Source organism: Pygoscelis adeliae, unplaced genomic scaffold (assembly GCF_000699105.1).
Source record: "Pygoscelis adeliae isolate BGI_AS28 unplaced genomic scaffold, ASM69910v1 Scaffold96, whole genome shotgun sequence".
In the NCBI taxonomy this organism is placed as follows: Eukaryota; Metazoa; Chordata; class Aves; order Sphenisciformes; family Spheniscidae; genus Pygoscelis; species Pygoscelis adeliae.
This window is the reverse complement of record NW_008824935.1, coordinates 2544141-2569527: the sequence shown is the minus strand read 5'-3', so window position 1 is coordinate 2569527 and position 25387 is coordinate 2544141. Positions and strand designations below refer to the sequence as shown.

At 37.5% G+C, this 25387-nt stretch overlaps 1 protein-coding gene across 2 annotated transcripts in view; it reads left to right on the top strand.

Moving 5' to 3' along the window:
- The window catches only part of SRBD1 (S1 RNA binding domain 1), a 132046-nt gene that overhangs the window by 46757 nt on the left and 59902 nt on the right, over nucleotides 1–25387 (top strand). For both annotated transcript variants that reach the window (XM_009325343.1, XM_009325342.1), the window contains exon 16: nucleotides 16382–16473. In XM_009325343.1, coding sequence (XP_009323618.1) covers nucleotides 16382–16473 — 92 coding nt within the window. The remainder of the gene's footprint in view (nucleotides 1–16381; nucleotides 16474–25387) is intronic.

Here is a 25387-nt window from a genome sequence, read left to right as displayed (position 1 = left end):
TTCTAATTGTATCAGATTATTTTATGTAACAGCAAATACTATTCAAACAGCTCAGTTGTCTGTGGAGCTTTCTAAATAAAAAACCTGGAGGTGGGGGGGCAGATGGCCATCTATATGCAGTTATAGTTATTGCTAATATTAAATTGGCTTTTCACATGAAACTTCTCTCTCAAACCTAATTAACTTTTATATTTTGTTAAACATCTTTGGCAGCTAAGGCAACATGCCTACTGCCTGTTCAGTTCTTTTACTGGGTTGAACTAGAACTAACATTTGGATAAAATACATTTTGACATTTGAATTTGACATAAATGTTTCAGGGAAACAGTTTAGACATGCATCTTCCATGGGTGATTCTCTTGTCAGTGTTACGATGTTGTACTGTAAATATACTTTGGAAGTGGGCTTTCAGTAAAATCAGTGATGCATTTATTACTTGTTCCTGGACTATTTTTCCTCATAGTGTAAAAATCACAGCTCAAAGTTACTTTGTCATTTTTTAATTAAAGGTATTTTCTAGAAGTTAGTTTGTCATTTTTAAGTAAATCAAACTGGATATTCCTGTATTACTTCTCAGTGATTCTCTCCCTGCTGAAGGAAACGTTAACTCTAATCTTCTGCTATAAGAGTACATAGAAAGAGACATTGTCAATTTGAATGTTTTAAAATGAAATAATTTTGAAATCATGATATAGTATCCTTTTAATATATCCCGTTTCTTTAGCTAACACCACCACCACCACAAAGACTTTTAAAGGAATGCTTAATTCATTTTACAGGAATGCTTAAGGCTGTCCTCTTTATTCCTCTTGTTTTCCCCTGCTCCTGTAGGTCCTGGCTGGCTCTGCCGGCACCTTGCTGTCTCTTTTACCTGCCTGTCCACAGCCTCTTGCTGCCTCCTCCGTCGCAGCTTTCTCCTTATGGAGGCTGCCTAATGACCTCTTGGCGTTTCTGGAGAAGACCGCTCATTGGAAAGGCCGTGCTGCTGATCATTATTAGTGGAGCAAGTTAGGGGAAATTATTTTTCCTTTTGCTGGCTTCTTTTTGATAAAGCGGTTACAGTAGGTTGTCGGTTACGGGACTTTGGACATTAGCAGGAGTAATGTTTTCTGATTGAGACAGGATTTTTGAATAAAGGGTTGTTCTGGTGCTAAGAATGAAAAACTGGTGGCATCTAATTCCGAGCAGATTCTCTTCAGTTTTATGGTCTGTAGGGGATTTCTTCCAGCTTTTTATAAAGATACAGATTAAATGTTGATTATAATGGTTGTGTAAATATATTTTATTTAATATGCAATGCAGAAAGTACCAAGTTGATTACTTTTTGGTCAACCTTAAATACCAGCATTATGAAGCCAAGCTAATTTGTGGTTAATGGTAGGTTGTGATAAACTATAAAATTTATAATTAGTACAGTGAGCTTTGGGGGAGGTGCTTTATGCAAATTAGCTTTGGGTCATCTGAAATACCAGGTTTTGTACTCAGTACAAGTTGAAGCTTTTAATGATTAAAACAGGTCTCATTTCAAAATTTTAATGGAATATGTGGGTAAGATTTAAGTTCACATCTACTCCTTATTTATAAAGCATTTGGAAGTTAGTTTCTATTGGATTTAATGACAAAATATCAGCTTGGGGTTTCTTCTTTACTGTGCCACAGTTGATACAATTAAATTGCATAAACCACACGGTGCTTGTGATGTTGTGAGCCTTTATGAACTTCAGAGGAAGTTAAGACTTGGAGCTTGTGAAATGTGTTTGATCTGGTTCTCAGGGTTTCATTAAACCCAAATCCAGGACATGCCAGTTTGTGGTATTAGTAATTTTAAGGTTTTATTTATATTTTCTAAGAAAATGTTAAAACTTCTTGAACAGAATTCTGAACATACCTGTCTTCGGCTAACTTCAGAAAATAATTTTCAAATTTGTATTTTAGAAGTATTTACATGGCTTTTTAGGATTAGATTCACCTTTCTACAATTGCACAAATTATTAGCAAAAAAAGTAGTGCAGGAAAGTGGCAATTAGACTCTTAATATTGAAATCTACATCTATACTTCCTTAATAGAAGATGGATCTGAATTAGTTGAACTTTTATTTATGCTTAGACTTGGAAGCCTAGCCTTTCTCTGGGGGGAAATACTTAATGTTTGTGCCTTGTTCTTTTCTGTCTGGCACTAATGGTAGAGGAGGAGCTTGTTACCCCTTCGCTGCAGTGCATATAAGAAATTATCTCAGCCTCATAACAACCTGCCCAGTAAAAGCCCCGGAATGGTACCGTGCAGATTCAGTCGTGTTGTTGCATGTAACGACGTTGGTGTGCAAATGTGAGCTTCATGCTGCTCTGGCTCAGGGCTGCGGAGACGCTGACGGCAGCGATAGTACTGGCCTGTCTACCAGGGGCAGGCTGAGGACGAGACTTGGCTCTGTCACCTTCCGCGCTAGCCAGCAGAGCTGAGCATGCGCCCGAGGGCAGAAGATGCTCTGCCGTATTAAAGGGTGCTGCATATCCCACCCTGGCATATGTTCTCCATAACCCCCTGTAGGAGTTGTCTGCATCAGCCAGAGTGCCTCCGGGCTCTTCACTGCTGCACTGCCACGGAGTCTCTATCAGATAAACTCTTGTTCTCATCTGGACAATTATTGTTTTAGTATTGTGTTGTCTCTTTTTTTATAGCCCTGATCTCCAAATTGTTGTTTGTTTTTGGTTTTTAAGTAACAGCTGTTAGTTATCAACTGCAAGAATAATCTTAACAGTGTAACATCAGACACTTGAAATTAAGTGGGGCTACTCTGTTATTGCAGGAATCAGGAGGGCACACATTTCCATTCATTTCATTTCTGAACAATTTCAGGTTTTCTTTTTGCTTATGGCATTTGAGGAAGCTAGGATTGTTTAGTGAGTTTTCAGTGCAGCACTGTTTGAAAACAAAGAGTGTTGACTTTTTAAATCTACATTTGTTTCTCAGACACTGTTCGGGGGCGGTTATATACTTTTCTGAAATGTATACATGGTGCTAAACTTTTAAACTGCTATTAAAAAAATTATGAACCTCAGTTTAATATTATCAAAATCTCAGTTCTCGGCTACAGAGGATCCAAGCGTTCCTGTTAATATGTAGTAGATTTTGGAGTCTCCACTCATGGAAATACTTGAAACCTGACCAAACACAGCCCTGAGCAACTTGCTTTGGTTGACCCTCCTTTGAGCAAGTGTGTTAGACTAGCTGATCTCCAGAGGTGCCTTTCAACCACCATGATTCCCTGACATTCGACAGTTTCCAAAATCTGAAAGAATTGTTCCAAGACCCTCACTCTTCATTGCTGGCTTGTCTTGCAGGATCCAGACATAAGAATCTAATGACTGTTCCAGAGAAGTTGGTTTGGAGTCGATGCCCGTTGCCCATATGATAGGGTGCCAGTATTCGCAAGCGTAGGTTCTGATCATCTGCACTGTCTGTGGAATGTTCCTCAGGAGACTCTTCAACTGAGTTCCAGCGTACCTTCCTTTCTTGCTGCCCAGATATGAATCGGCAGGAAAGCTTTGAAATAACTTGCTCTCATTTTGAAGTAACATGTGAGATGGGGAGAGAGAACAGAGTTTTGAGTCGGGGAAGGAGGACATCAGTAGTTCATGCTAGGGCTTTGATTTTGGATGGAAGTTGGGCTGTTGATGGATTAATATTTTTTTTGCCTTCCAAGAAAAAACTGAATATGAACTTCCTGGTGCAAACTTTGTCATCTGTTAGAGAAAGCAACATAGTTGTATTTGAAAAGGATGAGTCAACCGTTTTACTTTCGTTAGTGCCTTTGTTTAAAATTGTGTAACTGTGACCCACAACTCCTCAAATGTTTCCAAGAGACTTTCTCATTATAAAATGGGGGGCCAAAAAGAGCGTTAACGTGATTAAAAAGATGCATGTTCCAAGATGTTTTTCTGCAAAACATTTCTCATTGGACTCACAAGTAATTAGACATATAAATGTGTTAATGAACCTTTACACTATTTTAAGGTATTTTCTTGCTAGAATTGCGGGTGATTGAGTATCGAAGTACTGTGTAACATACCTGTGACTGGAGAATCACTTTGAAAATTGTGGTGTAAAAAGAAGGACATAAAATAATTTAGCTGCATTTTTATGATTTAGATGTAAGGATATCTCTTCAAAAACTAGAAAGCCATCTTATCCTATGCTTTCATATTTGCATAACTAAAAAAAGATCATTTTATAGGGGTTTTTTGGGTTTTTTTGTGTCTAAAAGTAATTGGTTAGAAATGAAGCATAAGAAATTTCAGTCCATAATAATAATTTTTTTAAGTGTTTAACTGGATGAAAAATGTGTTTTAAATGAAGTGGTCTTTCAGCATATGTTTATGCCAGTTCTAGTGATATTACTCATGGAAAGTCTCCAGTGTAGATCTGTCACAACCTGAGGGAACAAATTATTCCCTTTTAAGAGAAGGGGGAAAACAAATATAGCACTACCTAACTGAACTTTTATTTCACTAATTCCAGATATTTATTTTTGTCGGGTTTTTTCCCCCTTTTGGTTACAATCTTACTAGTGGAATTTGTTTTCTGTAAAAACATGCAGTTCATGAATTCATTTCGAGTTTGTGGGGATTTGGTGGTTATTTTTGTTTTTTTCACTGAGGTTGATACATAATTCTGTTTGTAATACAAAATCAGATGGTATCCACTGTTTTAAATGGTTGAAGGATAAATAATGATATATCTAATGTTTAGCTCACTTTCATTTGGAGATATATTTGATGCAGATTAGGGTCTCTTGCTGTAGATGCCCAGCGGTTGCATATGATATCAGTAAAATAATATTTAAAACTATGACAATGAGGAGCACCAGAGAAGACATGAAAGAACCCTAGAGGCCTAAAAAGAGAAAAATGTGTAACTTAATAACAAAGCACTCAATCTACGTATGTTGCTCTACAGACATTTGAGTACACCTTCTTACCTTTAAATCTGTGTCTGAGAAAAGTAGCTGAGCTATTAAAATATGCTTGTTAAGGTAAAGCAAGCTTAATTTGATTTTTTTGTTTTGCATGAAAAATGTTACCTTTTCCTGAAGAGTAACCTACTCTTTTTCTTAACTTTCTTGGGTTTTTTCCTCTCTGTTGCTATAATCCTTTTTATACTGTAATGCTACATTTCCTTCGTAGGTGATTAATAGATTTTGCTGGAAGCACTAAACTAGTACCTCAGTTTTACAGCCTTTTTTCCAATGAAGAAAAACAATTTCCTTGATGGACAGAATGGAACACTTTTTGATCAGCATCAGCTTTGAATAGTCTTAAACTAGAGTATAGGAAAATGTTAAAGCAAACTTTTTTCCTGTATTAAAAAAATGAAATAAAACAAACAAATGAGGACTTTAAAAATTATAAGAGCACTGTCATGATTAAGTTTGCAGAAATTATTTTTGAGACATAGCAGCATATAATTTTGATAAGGTCTGCATGAAGCACCATTTACTTTATATAACATTTGTCTCAAGTATGTTGAGCTGGAGAATAAACACAGGAGGCAAATGTATCTTCTGTGAACTAAAGCAGACAGCATTTTTTTTTTAGGTGAATTCCAAATCAAAGTAAAGTAAGAAGAAACGACATGGCTAGAAAGATGTGGTCACACTTTTCCTTAGTATTTAATACCTCAAAGAAGTTTCCTGCCAGCAATCATTCTGATTCCAGAATGCTTTATTTATTTTGAGTTTCTCTATGTGGAAAAACCTAGGTACTTCAGAGTTCAGCAAGTTGTGCCAGGAAGTGTCTGTAGTTTAAAAATACTTAATATGATGTTGTCAGATACAGCCTAGATGCTGGGGGATGGGGAGGGAAGAGGGAGGAGCAGCAGCAGGGGATCAGTGATTCCCTCACACCATGCAGTCTGCGTTGCATTGCTCAGCCCTAATTGCAGGGCTATAGTTGACTCCAGCCTTCCCTCGTGGATCAGTGCCATGGAGAGAGGGTAGCTTGATAAGGAGAGATCAAGTACTAAGATCAGTGCTATTGTAGGGAAGGGGGGAAAAAATAAATAGAATAAAGCCTGACTCAAGCCAAAGCTACAGGTCAGAATTTTGCATTAATCAGGCTGTGGAGGCTGCATGGCAGTGCTGGCTGGGCTGCCTCCCAACTGCCCAGAGTGAGCATTAAAGAAAATGACAGTTGCTGGAGGTGCCATTCTCCAAGAGGCATTTTGCTCCATATGTTGTGGTCTTGTCCAGTTATGCTCCGTTCCGGGGACAAAGTCTCCATGAGAGTTTGTGATTCTAAGCTCCAGCCTTTGGTCTGGCATAACTAACTGTGTTTTAGCCACAACAGTTGCTGCATCTGTGTTGCCCGTTTTACTAGATAAAAATGATTCCTGAGAGCAATTATGACAACTGAATAGCATGTTCTTGTAGCCTTTCTAGATAATTTCAAACTGACTGTTCACATGTGACACTTCTTGATACAATTTTGTTTGACTAAATCTGAATGCTCTATGAAGTTTGCTGACAAATGAACTGGTTGAGAGGTCTGTATTCACTGGAGAACCTGATACTCCTTCATGATGGGTCATCTGTGTCTTAAATGTCCTGTGTCCCACAGGAGAATGGTGGTGTGGGTAGGACAATGCCTGCAAAAGGGAAAGGTTTTGGTTTGGAAATTAGACAGACTTTAGGCAGACATCAGTTTCCCCAATTATAAACCGCTGGTGACAACACCAAATATAGATGGTACTAGCAAAGTCTAGGTATTCCTTTATAGGCAGGAGTCTTTTATTTTTAAAGTCTTATTTGTTCACAAAACCTTAGTTCTTGGTACTTTATAATGCTCCAACTTGAATAGCTATGCATGAACATGAACTGCCGAGTTCCCTTTGCCTCTACTGTTTCTAAAAGCAGCCAGGATGAGTCTTATCTCTTGCAAGATCCTGTGTGGCTGGAGATGGGCTGGATGAAACACCAGCTTTCTCCACGTGCTACCACTGCAGAGGTTTCTGCTTGGCTGAGCTGAGAAGGAGCTGCTGGCAGGACAGCATTGGTGGTGGCCTTCTGCTCTGGGACTTGCAACTTCCATTGGTCTGCTGTGTGTCGTGGTGGTGTGTTGGGCTTGTTGGCTTCACCAAGCTCTTGAGAACTGGGGGGGGCAGGGGCTAAGTAAAGCTGCTCATCAAGTTCTCCAATGTGGAACGGTTTTGCTAGGCTTTTGGGGGAGCAGCAGCATCATCTTTTTGGACCGTGCCATGTTCTTAATGGATGCATCTAGGTAGTTTCATTTCAAAAGTCTAAATATATGAAATGCAAGTGTTTAACATCACCTAGTGTTTCTCTTCTTTTTGAAGCATGACTGCCAAAATCAGCTGTGTTTCTTTGTCTCCTTGTGCCCCCTTCCCAGTGGGTAAAAAGACGTTAGGTAAAATCTTGTCAGTGTTTGGCTATATTTTTTCTCTATTGTTTATATGGTTTGTTCTTCTGAGGTCATTGGGACAATTTAGTTGTGTAAAACTGTGTGAGTGTTGGCAGGAGTGGTCTTGACCATACCCATTTTCATGCCTATTTTATTTTTAAAAGTGGACTCTAGGGTTTTCATTTCCTATGTCAGTCCTGAAGCCTTTTTTACTGTCTTTCCTTTGTTCTGATGTTAATTGGCTATAGATAAGTAACTTTTTAAATTTTCAATACGTTTAATTATCGTTAATTCTGCTTAGAGTTACTTTAATGCTATCATATTTCTAATCACACAAAATGTGCTTTTTTTTAAACTTGTCCTCTTACACTAAGGTGATATTGTATTCTATAATGTTACCCATATTGCCACGATTTCTCTTCATGATGTTGTTGCAACAGGGAGAAGAGCAGTAGTTAAATTCTCTCTCAAGTTCCTACTGTACTACAGCATTTGAAGTAAAAATACATCACTTAACTGCTTTTTAGTTGGACGTGCAACAGGGAGAAGAGCAGTAGTTAAATTGTCTCTCAAGTTCCTACTATACTACAGCGTTTGAAGTAAAAATACATCACTTAACCGTCCAACTAAAAAGCAGTTAACTTGGAAGTAGATTTTGGACCTGGAGTTCAGATTTTAAAGCCCTCTGCAAGAGCAGAAAGGAGCTTCAGCTCCAGCTGCTTTATGAGCAGTGACAGGACCTGTTTTCTGAAACTGTCAATGAAAGCGGTGGGGGCAGTCACAGGTGACTGTCACCTTCAGTCTTGAGACATGCCACCCTAGGTCTTTCACTTTTCACTGCAGACATGGGACGTGTATTTCTTCTGGGGATGAATCCGCAGCACCAGTTTTGTTCTGATAACAGCATCTGGCACTAGATTGATTTAACAGGCTATGAGGTTTGCTCTTTTCAGATATGCGCTTGTACGGCAGCTTCTGTGCAGCTCTGACATGGCCACACGCTGCTGTTGTTTTTTCTGCCTCCTAGCACCAGTTGTGAAGCTAAAGCTCTTTGACACCTGCCATTTGGACCCTTTTCTTACTGAAAAATGTCATCGTTTTCAGACAAGACGAAGACAGATATCTGATCATTCTTCCCTTTGCAGGGATGTGCTGAGGACATGGTTCATACACAGATGAATAAAGGATTCCAGGCCATAGCTATACAGTTAGCTTTATTAGTGTAGTATGGTAAGTAGTTTTTGATTTAGGGGTTCATAGAGTTATATCTAATACAGGAGAAATCAAAGCATGGTAACTCATTGTTGTATCTTGCAATAATTCTGAAACCTATTTCATTCTGCTACAACGAGCAACTGTCTTATTGTTTTAATGGCAGGAAATTTCACACCACTTTTCTTCGGGGAGGGGAATGATGGTAGTTGAGGAATGGAAATCAGAAAATTTTGAACTCTTGTGATTCTGTAATCAGTGAAATATTTTTGTGGGATACGTTTTCTGCATTCATCCAAACCTGGAAGTTAGTAGAACTGGGCCGCATTTTCCAAAGTAGTAACTTTCTTAAAGGAGAAGCTTTTCAGATCCTATGCCACAGTTGCTCCTCCCATATTCTTGAAACCTGTTTTGTGCTAACGAATAGGCAATCAGGTTATGTTACTCGGAACATAGTTGTCCTTTTGTTTGAAATATCCCTTTATTATGTTTGATTACAGGCAAAGTGCTCTTAAAATGTAAAATCAACACGTAGCTCTCTTTTACACTCCAAAGCAGTGAAAGTCAAAAATATTGGGATTTGTTAGCCCTAATATTTCCCAGCTTGCAGGGGAGTGGGTAATACTTGAAGACAACTATTTCAATAGTTGTATTTTTTAAAATACTTACTAATTTTTCAGTCTTCGTCATACATTTCTTCTGAGATTTGGATGCAGGTCTTTTTAGTTAAACTGGCTTTGATTTCTTGTATTCCCTTTAATTTCTTATAAAACAGACATTGAGGAATTTGTGCATTTTATCTGATGTTGAAAGACTACAATTTGGTGTTTCAAACGATTAAATTTTTCTTTTGCATATTGTTCTTCATCTGAAAGTGCATACTTCAATTCTGTAGTGAAGTTTAGTTCTGCATAAGCATACTGGAAAAACAGAAAATCAAATATTGTTCTAAGACTTAATGTTATTTTAAGATAAGTCACTATTAATTATTTGAAGCAATGATACAAACCGTGATTAGATTATCTTGCTAAACACTGATAGAAACAGGCCTAATTCTTTTTTCTTCAGTAGGTTCTAAAGATCTGTGCTGTCTACCAGGAAAGCCATCAACCTGGCTGGCGCTAAATATCATTTGTGTCTGAACAGGAGACAAAATCCGTAATGCAAGGGTAGTTGCCTTGAAATTCTGTCACTTCAGAAGCTGCTTAATAAGGTGCTTATTTATTGTCCCTGCTGTAGGGTCAGCAAGCTGTTTCAAAAGTAGGGTTTGTGACTGAAAGACGTACTGTTGTTCTGTGTTGTGATTTGCTGCATGGTAGAGTTTCCTGGTTTGAAACAGTATAATAATTTCTACTGTAAAAAGTAGATTGAGTTGGTCAGGACAAGATTGCTTTCTTCTTTGTATGGTGTAATTTCTGGTAAACTTTGTGAAATACCAAGCAAATTCATTCATATGTGGGTAGAAACGTTTACGGACTTTGTGAATTCAAAACACAGGTTGTAAGCAGATTTTCACCTAATATTTTCTATGGAAACTTACAGAATGTGGCTGAGGAACAACGCGGGGTCTGTATCACAGCTTATCATTTGATGCGCTGTCTGAAGACACTTTGTGGGCTTAACTTCTTGTGTGCTTGGGAGCTTCTGAACAGGAACTGTTCTTATAAACTTCTTCCCCCCTCTCCCGCCATCTAATTGAATGGCTTCACTGTGAGTCACTATGAGCTTTCCTGTAGTATTTTTCCAAAAGATGACTGTAACACCTCTTGTCTAAAGTGACTGATTTTGAAAGGTGGACTTCCACATAAGCAAAACTTGTGTGGTATGTAGTGACTAAAAGTTTTGAATGAAGCAATGAAAATTCCTTTCCTATCTAATAGTATATTTTGTCATTGGAAAATGTATTTAATACTGGAATATCTCCTGAGTTCTATGTTTTGTTAAAATTTAAAGCTACATCTTTTTAGATTATTTAAAAGCACAGATGAATTGTATGGGGTTTGGCTTAATTCTGTTGAATAATGACCGCTTTCTAGTATAATCTTTCCGTGATCCTAACATCTTCCTTTGCCACGCCACTAGCTGCTTGGAGGTGGGGGAAAGACCAGATTTTGAATTTAATCTCATCTGTCAGAATGAACAGGCTTTTAAAAATCTTTTCGGGCTTTTTATTCTTTGAATACATTATTGAGTATATACCAGAATCTTTTTATCTTGCACTTCCATGACATATGTTCCTCATAAGAAAAAAAAAAAGTAATGGCTTAGCTGTGTCAGAGCCAGGGTCTGTCAAGCCTGGTATCCTATTGTTCCCGTGGCAGAGCATGTGTGGCTGAATAAATCAGTGTCTCGCTCAGCCTGCACTGAACTGCAGTCTCCAGTCGGCCGTATTCATCACCTCCCAGGAGAAGGAACTGCGCTGTGCACAGCGCGTAGGGGCTGGCGTGCTCACGTACCCGAACGTGAGTCCCTGGGAAGGGCAGGTAACTCTGCCCATGACGGCAAGAAACCTGCAGCTTGACGTTGGTGATGGCGAGGAGGAGTTGGAGGGGCTGTCAAAGTCACTTCTGCCATGGGCACTGTCCTGCTTGACAGGAGAGGAAAGAGCGAGACACAAGTCAAAATGTAAATAAAGGGAATATTGCTGTTTTGTATGAAGAGCTTCTTTGACCTCCCCTAGGTGGTTTTCATTAGTTGCCAAAAATGGGTATGTAGGGAGACGTATAAGAACAGACATGGACATCTTATTTCTCTAGTACTTCTGTAGCTCTCAGCCATTTTTGGTTTTAGGCTCTTCCGGAGCTAGTTGTGACTTCTGTGTTCTCAGTAAGGCCCAATGGATTTCTCATTCATGAAATAGCCCAATCTTCTTTTGAGCCTGTACTTGCCCTGCCCTTCCTCAGTTTGTTTTTAATCACTAAATCTATCAACGTAATTAAAGCTTGTAGCATTCCAATCAAGCTTCTACATGTAACATTCTTTTCTAGCAAATATTTTCTCATTTTATTTCATTTTATTTTTCTGTCCTGGGTAATTCTTAAGCCAGTTATTTTAGTAAGTAACACTGAATAATCCTTTGACCTTTCTGTACTTCTGCCCTTTGTGGGAGCCTGTAGCTTTTGTTGCCACAAGCTTATGAGGAATATATTTATCAGTTAATAAGTAAAAAGTTGGGTTGGAGGAGTTAACCACAATTTCTAAATTTTGATTGGGAAGGGAGTTATATTTTGGCAGATCATAATTTTATGACCAAATATGAAAATCTGGGCCCATTTTGAGGTTGACATACCCTTTGCTTTTAGAGTGACCATGATTTTTTTCCAAGTATTAACACTGGTCTCTTCTTTGTACTGGTATTGTTTCATAAAATGTTATTTTAAAGGCTTCAAGTTGTAAATCAGGGTTTTGGAGATTGTAGGAACACTAAGTTATGTAAAGTTGGATAAAGTTACTTTTTATCTCTCTGTCGGTTATTAATCCAGTGTTGCATTTGATTGTGGGGAAATGACTTCAATGTAATAAAATAGTCTGAAACTTTGGTGAGGTTCATGAAAATGTCAGGAAGCTGCATCCATCTTTAATCTTAGAAGCCTCCAGCTTGATATATCTTTTTTTGTTATATTTACTTCAGATTTTTGCACGCAGTTTTGAAAAGGTTTTCAGTGAAAACTTACTACCTAAGAACCTTCTAAGCTTTAAAAAATGTGCCATTATGTGCATGTACATGAAATTGTAACATGGTTAAACAACTGTTGATAAATCTAGTTTGTTATATGTAATCTTTACCATTATGCATTTTTGTAGGGATGTAATAGCTTTGAATTTAAAAAAAAAATTGTAATTAGATTATTTTCTTACCTTTTACAAGAAAGGCTTTTTTCCTGTAAAAATTGAGATTGAAAATCTGAATGTTTTGAACAGGTCTTCAAATTATCTTTTCATACCAAATATATAATGCTTATTTAAGCTGAGTAAGAAAATAACCTGCTCTAGTCAATGTTAAAAGGCTCCTTAAAGTATTTAGAATACAGCAGGCATGGTCTCTAGCATAAAGCTGAGGGACCACCAGGTGGTGCTAGTGGAATATATTTAATGTTGGTTTAACAGTACTTAAAATGTGTCTTAACAAATGTGAAGGAGATGGGTGCAGTATACGAAAACTTACTTTCTATGCAACAAGCCTGTTTGTAGAATTAAAAAGAGAAAATCGAAATGTTGTGTAGCGGCTTTGTGGTCTGGGCACTTCTAATTTTAAAAAGTTGGATATAGACGCTGAGGGGAAAAAACCCTTATCTGTGGGATGGGTAATGTGGGATGCAGATAGTATGGAGGCATAGTCCCAGATATTTTACCTGCTATTTTTTGTTAATTTACAGAGCAGTTTATGAAACTTGTCCGTTCATGTATTATAAGCATATCACATTATGACCACTTGCTTATTTAGCTACTACATTTTGACTTTAAATAGCAAAATTGAATTTTTATAGTGTTGTTTTAACTGTTAAGATTTTGGTCAGTGCAAGAATCTTTCCTCTTAAGGTATGCACAGAAATAAGGATCTAATTTTATGAGGGGGTGGGGGTCTAGTTTTCTTTTTTAATGCATTATGTGGCTCAAAAAATCAAAGTAGAAACAAATTCTAGTTCTGAACATATACAGATTTTTAGATGCATTTTTTACCAACTCTTATAAGGCCTTTCTTTTGACTCTCTTGAAAATTGTATCCTTTAAAAAAAAGGGGGGGGAGGTTAGAGAACAGTGTGGACCACAGTAGTTTGGAATAAATTTCTGTGCCCTACTGATTTGAGCAGGTTTGGTTTTGTCTTAATGTGCCCTGACATAAAATATGTATATTCTTTGAAAGCATGATGCAGAGCGTTTTACAACATTAAATTAGCATAAAATATCCTATATGGCATCACCCTTTTAAAAAGGAGTATTAGAATAAAAAAAAACAGAAAAACACAAAATGTCTCTAAATTAAAGTGACTCTCTTGTCTAGTCAAAAAACAAAATCCAGAACAACTGCAAACAAAAATCCCCAAATCTATTTTGCTTGTAATCTTAGTATTGTGACCAAGCTAAATGTTTTAGCATTGTATGTGCCAGTGTCACATTAGTAACCACCTCACTGTAGCTAAAACCAAAGTAAAACCTCATGACAGCCACTAATAGGTCTATAAAGTCTTGGTTGACTATGGTTGAACAAACCAGAGGATGGTTTCTTTGGAGTTTGTGGCCCTATGCATTTACTCTGGGTAACAAATTTATTTACTGTCTGGGTTTTACTGTCTTAGATGCAGCGGTGTGGGGTTTTGTGTGAGCAGAAATTCTTCCCCCCTTTTCCAAGTCTGTTACAGCAAATACTTCGTAGAAAAACTACATGCGTATACAAAACTATCTCAGAGTGGATGTCAAATATCCAGTGTACGCTGCTTCTGAAAGTGCTTTTTATATCTTGTTTTCCTGCTTGAGATGATAAATTTTTACTTGGCTTCCCTCCCTTCTCCTCCCCCCGGTGAATGAATGTTCTTGCACTTGAGGAAAGGAAATGTGCTCTTTCCAAATGTTTTTCGCCCATCCTGAGTTTAATTTTATTTACTCATTTTAGCAAGGAGTTTTTGTACTACCTACCTTAAAATTTGGCACGAGTCACTTACTACCATAGAATGATAGTATTATTGCATTCCTCTCACTTCTGAAAATTTAGTGTAGCATTAATGAGAATCAATAAAATGTCAAGTGTGTTAAAATTCCCATCCATGCCACTTTGTTTTTTCACTGCACAAAATACTGAGAGGGATCAAGCAATAAGCTGCATGCAGTAACACAGTTTATAGTACAGCACTGTAAAAATGTGTGCAAAACTGATTTTTTTAAAAAATTTTGTTTATTGAAGTCTAATATTAATGTATTAAATGTAGAAATTGCCTGAGAGGTTAACTTTTGGATCTCTTAGTATACAAAGAGATTGAAGAGCGATTAGTTAAAAGCTGTTAGAAGTATGTGCTAACGTGTGTGGGTTTTTTGGAAGCAATTTCCAAAAAGGGAGCGCTTGCCAGATGCTGCCTTTAGGTGTGAACAGGTTAAGAAATACATTCTGCTGCATTGTTCTTTAAACTACCCGTTCATCAGAAAAATCAGTTTGATGAGGCTTCTGTCAACACCTTCGTTTTTCAGCAGTTAGGTTTTTGTGATATGACCATATTTCTGAATTCTGTTATGGGACTGTTTTCTGAATGTCATTTATAGTGAAGGAATGCCCACAATACTGAATCTTTTTAAAAGATCATGTAACTAGTTTCATTTTCATTTGCCTCATTCAGCTGGTCTGAGCAAATTTTTGCTCTGTTAAACCGGTTGTTTGAATGGGTCTAGAGTTATGCTAATACAAAAGAGAACAGGATTTTATTCTCTGTATTTATTGGAAGATCCAGTCTGTCTGTAATACTGAAATGTTCTTTTGAGTTTTGAGTAACTATAAAATCTGACTTGTGTGTACAGCACTCTACCAAATTCCAGTTTTGAATTGGGGTGGGGAAATCTGTAAAAACAACAGTAAGAAATTCTTACCTTTTATATCTGCATTTTACACTGTTTACTGTTAACGTGCTTGGAACACTGAATGGGAATGTGTTTTATCTCTTGAGCTATTCTCCAGCTTTTTCTAAAGGGAGGGGCTTCTAGGTATCAGTTTCTTTATTTAAAAATTTGACCTACCAAATGTTCTTAAAAGGAAAACTTATAGTCTGATTTTAAAACAATATAAAGCAAAGTTACGATTTTTATTGAAAGGTCTGGTTCTTAAGGATTGTGGTTTCCCTCCTTATGGTGAAGATAAGGTTATTCCAAGAGTAGAATAGTAAAAGTGAAAATAGTTCTGAAACTGGCAGTATTCCTCTCCAGTGCAGTAGCTGTACGATGCCTTAATTATCAGCCTGAAATTCAAGTTCTGTTGAAGTTATTTGAAGAAATATACTGTCGATTCAGTGGTGTCAAAATTTCACAGCTGAAAATAAACTTACCCTGTGAATACTTGATTGCTGTTTTCTCTTGAGTGGAACTAGAGCACTCGAGGGTTTTTAACTATGTGTTGTGATTTGAATGGGTGAGTTTGAGGTGTACGGCAGATACATGAACTGTAGTTTAAGTTACTGAAGACATGCAGTCTGTGTTTTTCTTTGGGGATGGCAGTGAGAGTGGGGAGAAGACGGTATTAAATGCCGCTGAGAAGCGAGCTGCAGCTCTGTGGCTCAGTCTGTATCAAGTTGGGTTGTTTCTGAGTGTGTTAGGCAGTTAGCTTTAGACAGTGTGTGTGCACACTCATGGCTTGGGTTCATGTAACAGTTTAACTGATGTTAGAATTTAGAATCTCGGTGTTTTTAATGAAATTGTCAGGTAGGTTTGTTTTATGGAACCTGGTTTGCCTATTTACTTCTGGTAACACTTGTTTCTTGTGCTCGTTTTCTCTGTTGTAAGATTACTACAGGGGCTGATATCATGCACAGTGTGTATTTACAATAGGGCCAGAATTGAAAAAGAATGGATGTTGCAGGTCAGGAGTGTTTTGGCTTAAATGGAGATCTTTTCCTTTGTCTGTACTGCCTTACTTTTATAAGTATTCAGTTGATGAAAAATATTTTTAAAACATGAGGCTGTATAAAAAACCCAAATATTCAATTAAGTCACCCGCTAAGTCTTTCAGTTATGTTGTTCAGTTGTGTGGTTTTTTGATTATTTGCCATTTCATTTTCAGCATTGTCAGCGAAGCAGGAGCATCTATCTACAGCGTCAGTCCAGAAGCATCCAAGGAAATGCCAGACCTAGACCCTAACCTAAGAAGCGCAGGTATGAAGTGTATTTCATTTTATCACCATTTCAACATGGAGCTCAATTCTCAGTTCTCAAACTGTACTGTGTATAATATTAAGTATAATAATAGTCAAAGGTATAAAAAGTGAAGGTTTTGGATGTTTTGTTTCTAAACTTTACTACTTCTGTCATTTCACATTTTAAGTCCTATGTATGCAAATGACATCATCTTCTACTAAGGCCTGTAATGTAAAGGTCCTTGTTGATGTATTCCTTCAATAGGCTGGTACAGGAGAATTTATGGGGATTAATATAACCAATGAATTGCATAAACTTTCACAGTTGGACATGGCAATGCCCACAAGAGCTAGACTCTAGCAGTAGTAAAGTATTTTAAGGGCTAGGAAAACCATAAGAAGAGAACAGATAATTTAAATGTGTGCATTCATCCTGAAGGATGTGATGGCACTTTCTCTGCTTTCGTTGTGATCACTTTGAAGTCTTCATGTAGCTGAATATAGTCCTCAAGAAACACTGTTTAGTTTTCGTTTTTTAAAAAAATGATCTATTTCAGCATAAGTGTCACTGAGGTATAATACAGCAAAAGTTCTTAGAAATATACAAGTGCTGTCACTGTTATTTTCAGTGTTTGGTAAAAGAGTAGTCTAAAGGTCAAATTCCTAGCAGCTTCGTTGGTGTCCAAATTTTACTCATGGATTGGTTTATTAGGAGACAGCTGTAAGGGCAGATCTGAGATTATTTTGGATTACTTAATTTGTGTATCTTTATTTGTGTGTCTCTTTATATTTGTTTTTATCTACCCCAGTTTTTTATTTTCTTGGTTTTCCTGCAATTTGCTGTCATACTCAATCAAATAAAGCACATTTGAAAATGCAGTAACGCTCATGTATAAATCTTTTCCAGCCAAAATGCTACTGTTCTTGATTTTATTGTTACTCCAGCAGGTTTCTGGCCTGGAAATCCTGAGGAAGGTGTAGAAGTAGATCAGCAGAAAACAGTTCTGAAGTTACGGGGTATTTGGGGGTAAAACTTTCTAGGATTCCCCACGTTCCCCTTTCCTCTCATTTCTTCAAAGAGGAAAAAGGGATTTGTGTTAACTCAATATTTCAAGTTTTTACAGGAATATTCTTTAAATGTCTGTATTGGTCCTTCCCTTTGTGGGACAGGCCTCTAGCTTCTTTTTGCTTGACTCTTTGCTCCCTGCCTGTGAACGAACTCCGTTGTGATTATTGCTTCCCTGGGCCACCGATTTTGAATGTGTCATGGTATGGCCAGAGTGAATATTAGGCATATGACATTTCTGTATGTGTGACAGATGCCACTAACTTTCCCTTGAGCCAAAGGTTTTTATGCTCACATTTATTAAATGTGAGTTTAGAGTTCATGTAATGAACAGACAAACACTGAAAAGGAGGCAATCTAATTATTAACAATATACTTTTCCAGATGTAAATTATTTTCCTTTTTTCCACAGTTAATTTTTGAACATTTCAGACACTTTTATTTAGTGTTGTGCATCAAATACAGTAAATGAAAATCAAATTTGTAATACATGACCAATTTCAGTATTAATTATCTAGAGTTCATAATTTCTTCATTATTACTAGGAATTGCTTCAGGCATAACTTAAGTGCTGTTGCATCTGGTTTGAAAAGCATTAGCAATTTTAACGTGCCGCAGCAGTACCACAGAGTAGACAGAAATTGAAAAAGGGTAGGATAGAAAGTGAAAAATAATTGCTTAGTTCCATGGATGTCAGCTGTTAGGGAACTAACAGCTAGAAGTATATTTATTACAATAGAGTCTTTCTAGAAGTTTTAGACTTTCTTCTTTTGGTGTCAATTTGTAATTAGCTGCGCTAAAGCTGGGGACATTTTTTTTAAAGCTGAGCGTAAAAATGTGACATAACATTAGAGGGAAACATTAACTTATGTTTGGGGTTTTTTGCAAATTTTTTTCTTGACTAGCTTTTACTTTTGTACTTTTGATTTTTCTTTAATTTGCAGCAAACAGAAAAGTGACATGGTGTCAAAGCTGACTTGCTTTTTATTTTAATTGTTGTGTTACATCATGTCAGGTTCCGTGCTTACATGATAGCATTTAGTACATTAAAGGAAGCTGACAGCTGCATGATGAAGTGCGACATTTATAGTTAAAATAAAAGGTACAACTGACGTGAGATATCTGTGATCTTAATGCAGTTTGCCACTTCAACATTTTTCTCAACACAAACTTTATAGAAGGGTTTTGGGTTTTTTGAATTACACAGCTAGGCCTATGTTTGTCCATCAGGTACATAAGTGTAAAATATGAAATAATGCATATCATATGAGAACTTACTTTCATGATCTCTGTCATGTTTGCAGTGCTGTTTAGCAACAGTCTGTAGTAAGTTTTCACTTTATACAGAGAAATAGAAGACATCAATGCTGATAAAAATATTACCTTATTAATTTTTCCTTGCTGAGTGTTGTGTATAGGGGGAAACCCAGCAACCTTTAGCATTTCTTGGGGGTGCTAATCAAAGATACTAGTTAAGCCAAGAATTCAGCTGGGTTTTTTTTTCCCCTTTGAGCTGTCTTTGAAGGTGATAGATAACATGGGTTTGTAATAAATGATTGAGAAAGGTCTCATTATAAACTAATGGTGTATGTATAAACTATAGTGGAAAGTCTTTGTAGTCATCCATACAGCACTTTTTGCCAAAATTGCACTTGCTTGAAAAAAAAAAAAATTAAATAATTCTTGTTTCTTAAACAATTTGCTGGTATCTGCAGTGCAGAGAATGGAATAGGGTCTCTCCAATTTTAGAATTGTCCTCCAGAGATGGCTACCTTTTCTGGCACTAGGCAATATCAGCTCCTAATATCAATTCTTTACATTGAATCAGGTCTTTAACATTTTTATAGCACCAAGTCCGAATTTTTCACGAAAGTGCAGAAGCTTCTGTACTGCTACTCCAATTCCCATAAAATCTTGTGGACTGGGACTCAACTAAGTAGATTGTAAAGAACTTGATGAAACCTAGTTACTTGTGTTTGAGTAGAGTGAGAAGGTATATATCCCCTTCTGACAGTCATTGTAGGATTAATGAGTGGAACAGCTATTTCTCAGCCTCACAGAATTAGGAGATAAGAGGCTTTTAGGCCAGAGCAATAAAAGGATTTTGTACTTGATAGGCTGAGGGAGTTCAGCTGCAGCAGATTAGGAGGGTTCTGCCTAGAGAACAAGCCACTGGAGTTCAGCAACAGGGGTTTTTGGATGAAGTTGCAATACAGTTGCAGCCTGACGGAGAAGAGAATGCAAGGCTTCCTTGAATTCTCCTTCCCAAAAGCTGTGCCTAAGGACAGGCTGAAGATTTGGGGTGGGAATTTTTGTAGGGGAGAAGGGACACCACAAAAAGAGTGCATAGCAAGCTGGAAATGTTGATCACCTTTGTGAAGCTTATTAATATGTGCCCCCTCAAGGCCCCGTGACTGCCTGCTGTAGAGTTAGTGGAATGGCAGTGAGGGAGCTGCGAGGCTGGGTGGGTGACTGCAGTTCTGTTTCTGCCCTGGCATGTGTCCACTGGCCACCCTCTTAGGGAAGAAGTCAAATGTCTAACTTGGTAGAGTTTTCGTAAAGCTGTCAAATTCATATTTACTTGGCTGTCCTGTTCTTTTGGGTTTTTTTTTCTTTTTTTTTTCCTGAGCTACCATCAGTGTAACATTTCATATTTAACTTTGGTTAACTTCTATTCATGGCAATTTCAGGTAGGAGTTTTTCACTGTAACTTGTCCATAAAATCTTCTGGATTACTCTAGGTCTCTGGTTGAGGTTCGCTTGTGCCTTTTTTTATGGAAGGCCTGGATGCAAGTTTCTTTTTGAAGTAGTTGTAAGTACTGTGCACAGTGAACAGTTACTTTGCCTTGCAAGTTTACCAGTAATTCTCCTTGCCATTAGTTATCTTTCATTATCAGAGCAGTTGAGAAGACTGTCTTGGTGTGGTATTCTTTGCATGAGTCAAAGAAAAAAAAGGTAAACTCAGTGGTGACAAGCATTCCTCCCTCAAACGGGTGGACTCTGACAATCAATGTCAACCTGTTTTCGCTCGCTGTCACTGGGCCTGTGAACTCTGGAATTAAATGGTTTTCCAAAGGTTGTTATCTTCTTTGTTTTACCTCCATCCTGTCCTATATAGTTTTGCCCAAGGGTTTATTTTGGTTGTGAAGAACGTGTATTCCGAATGAAAATGAGGCTTCTGGGATGAGAAATCAAATGAGTCTGTGCAAGTGTCTGTGTAGACACTGCCATGCTTTCTGTTTTTTCTCTCAGATCGTGCTTCTCCGCTTCTCCAGTTGCTTCTTGTTGCAAATGCTTGTTGGCTTGAACAAGTTTGGCTAGACAAAATGGTAAGACTGTGGAGGGACAGGTGAAGTATATAGAAAGTGTAAGCATATGACTTGTGTTGAAGGACTGACACACAGAAATATGGCATTTATGTACTTCCTGGATGCCTGGAAACTTTTTAAGGTATGGTCAGCTAGTGGTGGTTTTGTTGTTGCCCTTAGTACGAGGAGGACAAAGGATGTACCAATTGTTTGGCATGTGCTCACATCAGAATTTTTTTCTTCTGCTGCCTCTGCACCTCTTGAAGTAGATACCATGATGAAATGAATGTTGCTTAATAACTCTAAGAACCAGAAGAAACTGCTGAATTCTAGTGAAACAGTGGCCTGATGGTGGAGAATCACTATGAGGCAGCAGTCATGCTGGGATTTTACCCTGGTTTTGATATATGCTGTTAGATGAAATGAGAAATGCCTTCATATCATTAAATTGATGAATTACTTTTCATTTTGAGATGACTGCTCTAACAAATAAGCAATCTCTTCTTTCTTTCACTACTTAAAAAGCAAAATAAGAACCTAATGCGCTTCATTGCACTGGTTTATAAAAAAAAGCAGACAAACCTGAATACATAGAATTCCTTAAACACAGGATGAGGTGGGAAAGGGGGTTATGTCTTTTCAGACATCACACTTGTGTAATCACTTGTTAGAGGAGATTTCATGCTAAGCCTGTCCGATTTATTTCCATACCTTAATACAATCATATGCATTTGGCTTTTAATTTGCAATTCTGTGCTCAGATGCTGAAACAAGAGCAACATACTTGGGCTTGTCTAATGCAGCAACTCCAAGAAATGCTCATCTTCCTCTCAGACATGAAGGGCCTGGGGTCCTCTGTCAAGATCATATAGTTTTGTCACCCGGTTAGGAAAGCAACAAATGTAGATAAAATATTCCCTAAAGTTACTTTTTTGCAAGATTTGGGATACTAACAGGGCAAGCATGTGTGTCATGCTGCATGCACAAGTATTATCCAATATAGAAACTGTGTTGGTTCTAAAGGATGATTTCTGAGGATAAAGAAGAATCTGAGAGAGCAAAAGGTCACACAGCACAGCTTGCCTTAGCATTGTCAAATCCCATCTGCTTGTCTCCTCTCCACAGGGCAGAATACATTGGATTATTGTACACTCAAAGTTCAGCACACCACTTGCACTTTTCCTTGCAAAAGAAAGCCTTATAGGCTTTGGGGGCTTGTTAGGACTTTGAGACTGTCATGCTACAGGGTTTTATTCCCTGGGGTGCTGTTAAAGATAGAGACATACAGTTCAGAGCTGTCACACTGGCCAGCAAGTAGAAAGTAGAAATTGGAAAAAATGTAATTTCTTTTGACTTTATCTTAAGGAAAGTAAAACAATTTGATGATTAGATGTGTGGGACATAGTGCCTTGATGTCTACTTGAGCTAATTTCTTCATCTTCTTAAAAGAGCACTACTCCCCCTTGGCTACTCAGGAGAGAAGGTCATTTTTCAAAAACTTTATTGGACAGAAGTCTTATGGTTAAACCATTCGCACTGCTTTCTAAGTGGAAGTTTCCTTCTACAGCTAATCGTTAGAGGGTTGGTGCAAGTTCTGCAAGTTTTCAGAAAGTTAGAAGAAAGGAAAGTAAGCGCTGAATTCTTACAGATTAAAACATTTTGCCAGCCCATTTAGTTGGGTTGAGTGCACTTACAGTAGTAGAAAATAAATTGTATTCAGTCTTTCATCTGCTGTATTCTGTAGCATTTAAGAATGAGTTTAATTATACTGTTGGAAGGGAAAAAATGCAGTGGTTAGAAACAAAATGGATGGTGAACAGGAGTCATAGGTAAAGAGGGGCTTGTGCCTTCTCTCCCCATAGGACCCAGTTCCTACTAATGAGCAGAAAGTCATCTCAAGGTGTGGGCTAGGCTCTAGAGTTTAAACAAAAGTTATAGTTGTGGGTAACTTTAAAAAACAGCACCTAACTGCGGATAGTCTGGAAATGACTGGGCCTCCTAACAGTTGTGCATGTACATGTGTGCCTGCATCAGGATATTGAGAGAGAGAGAAATGGGCCTCAATTGCCCAAAACCAGTGGCACAATGCTGAATGGGTTGTTACACAGGTGTTAAAGTTTGTAGTCTTTAGTTTCTTCTTGTTCTAGACAAGAATCTAATGTTTTCCAATCTGTGCAAACTTCATGGCATGTGTGAGAGATGGTATATAATCATTAACATCCTGCTCATCGGCACTGTATTTCCTCTGAAGCTGTAGAGTGTAGTAGTAGACTGGAGTAGAGGAGTTTGGTCTTCTGTAATCTGCAAGATCAAGACCCACTTAGATTCCCCTAGGCTTCTGCCTTGTTACAGAATTAAAACAGGAGATTATTTTGAGCCAGTGAAAACTCTTCTGTCTGGCTGTTTTGGATCAGTATTTTCACTATGCTGAGTTGTGTGCGTGTATAGCTTTTAACTGAGCATCATTCTCTGTGCACGTGTTAATGTTTGCAACTGAAGCGTAATCTTTGCATGCTTTGTGGAAATCTGATGTTCAACTTGCCGTCCTCATTTACCCATTTCTTATATCCCAGATGGATCTGAGTTCAGCAGATGGACTTGGCCATTTATTTACAGAGCATCATTTGCTGCGCTGCTGAACAAACTGAAAATACCCCACCAGTTCTGTCTAAAAGTGATCTCCAGAAGCAGAGTGCTAGTCTGGGCCCTGGTAAAGCCAGTTTCCCTTAGCATAAAAGGGTTATGAAAATGATTTATTTCCCTCCCTCTGGATATAACTCTGTGCATGTGTGTGTCTGTGTATTTTCCTTAGAAGGCTTTGTTGCCGCTTTGAAGCGTGGAGCCAGAGGAACGATGACTAGAAGGATGCTCTTCAATTCAAGGCATTTTGGTTTGCTTTTAATATAGCAGTATGATGTGTTACTCACCAAAGCTGCTTTTCTTACTATAGGCATAGGAAAGGACATTATGGTCACTTATGAAAGGTTAATTTTTGTTGTCATTATGAATGAATAACTCTAAGTTCTATAAGTACAGAACTTCAAGTAATTTTTTACTTCTAGTAGAAACAGTAATCAATGGCGTGGTGATGCAGTTAAAATTAGTACCAGCGGTCTGAATGTGCAAAAGCATACTGACGATGTCTACCTTTTAAGCTGAGCAGATGGGGAAAGATTTTTCTGAATTTATACCATCCTGTAAGACTAACTCATTTCTGTGACAGAAAAATCACAGCAGGCTTCAATTAAATGATTATATGTCTCCCATCTCACCTTGGATAAAAAAAGTGCTACTATTCTGTGATACAGAAATTACTAATGCTTGAGAAAAGTGTTTTTGACAGTGTGTTTCTAAGAAAAAAATATTGGCTTTAAAAAGCTGCATTGTAATATTCACTTGTTGAGGTTTTCTCTTTAAATGTATTTCTTACTTCCTTCTTGTCTTCAAGCCATCTCTTTTAAAGATTTTTGTAGTAAATACATAGCACATTGTCATTCATTATTTCATTAATCTTAGGCAAATAACAGATTATCAGTTTTATGGAGTTAAAAGTAAACTAAAATGTAACCTTTTTAAAACAAAAACCTGCTCACTTGCCACAGAAGAATTTTGGATGAAATGCAGCTGTTGAGCAGTTGCTTAAAATAAATTGCATACTTTAAACCCACCAAGAAGATATATGAGGATTCAAAACTGTGTCACAAATCCTGACCTACTGAGAAAGAATGCTTAATGAAAAGACTACTGTACGTTTCACTGTATCCTTTGCAAGGAGGGTGAAATTCAGGTCAACAGGATAGAAAGCTTCCAGGACTCAGGAAACCTGAACAATCGATCACTGAGTAAACATTATTGCAGATACTTATGGAGAGTAATTGATCTTGAACACAATAATAGGCTTTATAAAAGGATTTAAGTAAGTTGTAATGTTTCGATATCTACCCTGGTATGATATATTGACAGTAATTACATATGCATTTGTGAGTTAGTCTGTGATTACCTTAATATATTATTTTTTTATTTCATTGACATTGAAGTTTCAACCCAGACTTTTAAGGTGCAAAGGTTAATTTAAAATGGGAGGGGGGATGAGTTACTTGGATGTTATAGTAGCATGTCTCAGCAAGAACAAAATACTGAGGTTTTATAATAAAATTACAGAATGTTCTCATTTATGACAAAATTGAGGTTGAACTAATCATAGCCTAATAGCCTGTGGTTGCCATATATTTATTTGTAAAACATTTGTAAAACTATCCACTGCCTTCACATCTGGAAGCTTCACTTTGTTTCAAAACACAAACAAATGCTCCCACTCGTATGAGGTAGCTAAACTGTCACAGTTAGTGACTGGGACGTGTTTTTATCCTTATATAAAGACCCGTGTATTTAAAGGAATGCCATCATCGTGAAACTTGGACTTTTGGCCAAGAATGTTTTTCTGCGTGTAGTGGCAAGCAATATTTGAATGCAACTGCAACTAAAAGAAAGTGAATTTTTTTCTTCTTCCACCCGTAATCATTCCTGGCAGTCTGTCTCAGAGCATTTGGCAGAACTTT